The 5,419-nt window shown below is 36.4% G+C and overlaps 1 protein-coding gene across 4 annotated transcripts in view; it reads right to left on the bottom strand.

Annotated features, from left to right (window-relative positions):
- The window catches only part of FUBP1 (far upstream element binding protein 1), a 40,999-nt gene that overhangs the window by 14,435 nt on the left and 21,145 nt on the right, over positions 1-5,419 (bottom strand). For all 4 annotated transcript variants that reach the window (XM_003784211.3, XM_023509939.1, XM_012801715.2 and 1 more), the window contains exons 15-17: positions 3,646-3,797; positions 3,480-3,559; positions 340-468 (exon numbers count right to left, since the gene is read on the bottom strand). In XM_003784211.3, the coding sequence (XP_003784259.1) occupies positions 340-468; positions 3,480-3,559; positions 3,646-3,797 (361 nt within the window). The remainder of the gene's footprint in view (positions 1-339; positions 469-3,479; positions 3,560-3,645; positions 3,798-5,419) is intronic.

Raw genomic sequence — 5,419 nt, 5'->3', positions numbered from 1 at the left:
ATTCTCTTGCCTCAGCCTCCTGAGTAGCTGGGACTACAGGCACCTGCCACAAAGCCTGGCTATTTTTAGAGACAAAGTCTTACTCTGGCTCAGGTCGGTCTTGAACTCATGAGCTCAGGGAAATCCACTTGCCTTGGCTTCCTAGAGTGCTGGGATTATAGACATGAGCCGCCGTGCCTAGCCTCCAAGTAACTTTTTTAACAAAAGGAAAACCTGTTTATGCTTACTGAAGTTGTGACTGAATTGTGTTAGAAATTTTAGGTATTAAACAGTGATGTACTTCACATATAATTCCAAATGTAAGTTTTAGTTTTCACAAAAAACAAGTTCTTTAGTTACCTTGCCCATTAGTTTGGGTTGTAGTTGGTGCACCTGCAGGAGCTGCAGGTGGTGGCTGTGCTTGCTGCTGGTAATAGTGAGCATAATAAGCAGCCCAAGCTGCTGAATTTGGATCCGTTCCTGCTTTGGCTAGAATTAATAAACACAATTTCAAGGTTCGCATCTAAAATGTTATTTATCTCTCTCACAGACACACACACATAACCTGCTCTTTGGCAAACATACAGACTCCCAAATTAACTAGAACATCAAAAATAAACGGTAAATGAAAACATTCAATTTTCTACTATTTTCATTGTTATCATTAGCTTTTTTAAGAGAAAACTAGAGTTCCAAGACCAAATGACTTTCCTAGGTTTCAAAACTAGTGAGTGGCAGAATTGGGATGATGATGATGATAATAAAGATTTTTTGGCTTCAATGCTTAAACCATCCTGTGTCTTTGTTTGTTCACATCAAGCTCAACTGTCCTATGTGGCAATGACTAACAGAAGAGTTCTAGGGATTAACTGTACAAGAAAGAATTATTTTAGAACTATGAACACTGTTGTCCTGTATCTAAGAAGAGAAAAAAAATAACAATTTAAGGGGAAAAAGTCACATCCCATTCTATTTCACAGTAAATGTCATACACTTGATTATCATTACCCTACTTACAATTCTTCATTTATTGCCTAGAATCTTCAGGATGGTCAAAGCTTTTAAGTACAACATATTTATTCAACATCTTAACAATCCGGATCCCCTGGCATATCCTTTCCATTTCAGCCTCATTTCCTCCTCTGTCACTATCTCTTCAACACTCAAGTTCCAGACACAACAAATTGCTTGAACTTTTCAGAAGTCACCATGGTCGTGTCTAGGCCTTTGGTCATGTGACATTTCCTCTACACTTGGCTTATCCTCACTCGTCTTTCATGTATCAACTGACGTGGGAACAGTTTGAGACCTCTCAGTCTTCTAGAAATGAGAAGTCCTCTCGCTGATTCTGTCCTTCACAGAATACGTGTATCTTATAACACTACGGGTGTATTGTTATTAGTTTGTATCCCCAAGAAGAATGTAATTTCCTTAGCCAAAATCTGTGTATCTGTTTAGCCTTCATTCCAAACAGGCAGCAATTCTCAGCAGCTTAATAAAGGTTAGTGAAGTTTGAGAAAAAGAAGAAAGGATTTCTAGAAAAAGAAAATTATAAGGTGATAAAATTACAAGGCATTATTAACCCACCCTCCAAACTTTTCAATTGCTCGATATATTGATTTTGTATGTTGGATATTTACGTATCTCAATAGTGCCATCATCTATATGTTAATTGAGAAATAGAAGTATTTCACTTGACACAATGTCTGGATGGAGAAATAAAGATAAAACAGACTTTAAGAAGTGACAATACATGTACTCTCAAACATGTAAACCATATCAAAAAAACCAATCTCACAGCTGTATATAATGTGTTAAGAACTTACTAAATATTCATCCAACATAGGATTCATCCATCATATTATAGGTAAAAAAACAGAGGTCTACAGGAGTTCAAAAATTTGTTTGACATCCATCCCACAATTTACTAATGTCTTATTATGTAAGACTAAAGTCTAAAATTCTTGACCTAGTGGTCAAGATCAGATCATTAATTTCCCCTATAAAAATTAGGATTTTAGTTCAGATAATACTGTTAATAAAATATTATACAATTTTAAGATTAATATAAGCAATATCTAACCCAGAGACTCAGTAATCCTTTGATCAGTCTAAACTGGGGCAACTAGCTATCTTTTAGCTAAATGGCTACTTCTCTCCTAAAGGCAATAATGGAAGCTGCATTAATTATTTCTTATTACAGTGTTACCTTCACTACTATGCCAAATTGGAAACAAATTGTGAAATAGAGACTACTCCCATCGTTTTTTTCAATCATGCTACCTACTCCAACAGTATTCATAAGTGAAATCTGGGCAGATCCAACTACCCAATATAAATATGCCCCTTAGCCTGCTCAACCTCTTAATGTTTCATACCCCTGATTAATCACATCACCCAATTAATTTTATAAGAAAAGTCCTTCATTCTCAAAAGATGTAGTTTCAGAATACTAAACAGGAAATCATACTTGATGCTTTTTCTGTACCCTGTGGGCCTTTCTCTCACAGTATTGCTTACGCTGGGAGTGCATTCTTCTGCTATAGAACATGAACCTCACTTTGCATACCCAGCTCCTAGCACAACTCAAGCTGTTTGTTGAACAAGTAGAAGTTGTGGCTATTTGGTGACTGTCATGTTGTATCATCATATTCCAAAGAGCTTACTTCCTATGAAATTAAAGTATATTATAATATAGGGCCATACGTAAAAATATCAAAATGTTCAATTAATACAACAAAACAATCCCATTTAAATCAATTACTTCTTTAGGGGTGGATAAATATACTTTGTGTAGAAAGTAATCCATAATTCCATATACCTTCCTTGAAAACTACTCCAGTGAGAGGCCTAAAAGGTAGGTAGCAGGTAAGAAAAAAGGACCATAAATAAATGTTAACTGGCTTCAAAGAATGACTCTTTGACCAAGATGGAAAGCAAACTATGGGGTACGAGAAGATGCAAAATAAAACAACATAACATACATAAAATCCGTATCTGAATATAGAAAATATTTAAATATATTCTAGAGTTCTACATGCAGTTAGTAAATATAGGAGTGATGTTTTTTTTTTTACTAACATGAAGTTACCTTATCAAGAGTACCAGAACAGTTTGTATCTTATTTGACAATGTGGGAGTTTAATGCCCAAGTATTTAACACTCTCTTACTCTCCCACATAATTTTATAAACAAATAGAAATTATTCTACAATGGATGTTGTCACAATTAACACTATATATACAATTGACAGCACGAATATCTAAAACCTAACACGCTGTACTCTCCCTATAGCTTTGGTTTTTAGCATTCTTCTGATAGCCAAATGCAGGTAGAAAAAAAAAATTCATTGTGGTAAAAGCAGTGCCTAACTCTTTGCCAAAAGATTAAAATAAATTTAAAAAAGCATACAAATGTAGAATCAACACTAGGAAATTTAAGAATGTACCGGAGTAGCAAATCAACAATACAGATGGCATGTAATGATAACCATCTTTTACCTGGATCAGGAGGAGCCTGCTGCTGCCAGTGTGGATATGCATTTCCCCACCCTTGGGGAGCATATGGGGCCGGAGGACCACTGAAAAGAAAATCAGCATAAAAATGTAGTTTGCCAAAAGCTAGAAATCTTTGAGGAAATCTTTGAGAATCAAACTCCATACTTACTGAGGAGCAGGGCCAGGTGGTCCTGGATTATAAGGTGCAGGGTTGTACGGTCCCATTGGAGTTCCAGGCCCTGGAGGTCCAGGAGGCCCATGGGGGCCTGGGACCCCATGAGGCCCATGGGGTACAGGTGGCCCTAAAGGATTTACTGGGCCCTGCAAAAAAGCAAGATGACATAACAAAAATCAAGAAAACAGGGTAATGAATGGCTAACACAACTCTAGGCCAAGCTTCCATCCATTTCAACCCTTTTACAGTCATAAGGAACAAACTTTAGAGTTTTCTTCCTTTCCTCATTTGTTTCAAAAATTCATTAAAATCAGCAGTATTAACAATTAAATGTAAATACTAATACACATCACTATTTACACATATTTTTTTCAGACAGCACTATTTCTTTCCTTTTATACTATTCCTTTTTCATCTCAATCATGCAAGTCTATCAAGTATCAGGTCCTTATCTCTAGTTCTTCTACAGGGTGCTCTCTAGCTGGTTCTCACTGCATCTACTCTATCTACCATCAATCAGATGACCATCTGAGCAACATGATCCCTAAAGTGTCATGAATTGTCTCCTGAACACTTCATCTATACTGTAACAAGTAGATCACTACCAAATTAGTCTGCCTTACAACCTTTCTATTTTTGCCACTGGGACTCCATTTAGGTCAATACTTTAAATGATGTCCTTTCTTCCCTTCATCAATCCCTAATATTCTAATAGAATAAAAATTGCCTTTGTAAGTCATTAAACAAATTACGGTATTTTGTATCATTATGCTGTGTTATATTTAAAAATGCTTAGCTGATTTTTCTTGTTCAAATGAATTTGCAAAGACCATCTGACTTAATAGTCCTAAAAATTAAAAAAATTCCTTTCAGGCTTGGCACCTATAGCTAAAGAGGCTAGGGCATCAGCCACCTAACGCTGGAGATGGCGGGTTGGAATCCAGCCAAGGCCTGCCAAACAGCGACAACTACAACCAAAAAATAGCCAGGTGTTGTGGCAGTTGCCTGTAGTCCCAGCTACTTGGGAGGCTGAGGCAAGAGAATCGCTTGAACCCAGGAGTTGGGAGTTTGCTGTGAGCTGTGATGCCATGGCACTCTACCCAGGGTGACAGCTTGAGACTGTATCAAAAAAAAAAAAAAAATTCCTTTCATATAACTAATGCTGGTCATGTGACAGTTTGGACAAAGTGTTTTAAACTATATTTGTCAGCTTTCTCACTGCAAATTAAACTTCATGACGTTTAAAGTGCCTTTTATTAACTTATCTTTTTAAGTCACCAACTGTTGCCATCCCTTTTATTATCCATGACCCATCCTTTCCAAACAATAAGCCAGAAATTCTTTTAAGTTACAAATATACCCATGCATTTATTTAATGCCTGTAACTCTATGAAGTAGCTACTACTATGTTCTCATTTTATAGGAGGAAATCAAGGCACAGTCAGTAAATGAGTCACAGGATTTTGAACCCAGGCAGATTGACTGTAGAGTCCATACCCTTAACCACCATACTGACTGCTTCTCTGAAACATCTTATTTCTCATGAAATATAATAGAAATACTGATCCATACATGTGAGGTTAATACTGTGAAATCAAAAACCAAAATACGCTATTTACTTGGTTTGGTCCTGGGTTTCAGCACCAAAGGGGGAAAAAAAAGAATATGCTTTGGCTGCAACCTCTGCCTTTACTAAGTCCATGAATATCTTCATTTTCTTAAATAATTAAACTAAATATTCATACAACAGAACACACAACATATATGT

Source organism: Otolemur garnettii, unplaced genomic scaffold (assembly GCF_000181295.1).
Source record: "Otolemur garnettii isolate 467f Iridium unplaced genomic scaffold, OtoGar3 scaffold00010, whole genome shotgun sequence".
Lineage (NCBI taxonomy): Eukaryota > Metazoa > Chordata > Mammalia > Primates > Galagidae > Otolemur > Otolemur garnettii.
Note: the sequence above shows the minus strand (reverse complement) of the source record. Positions and strands in the feature narration are given on the sequence as shown.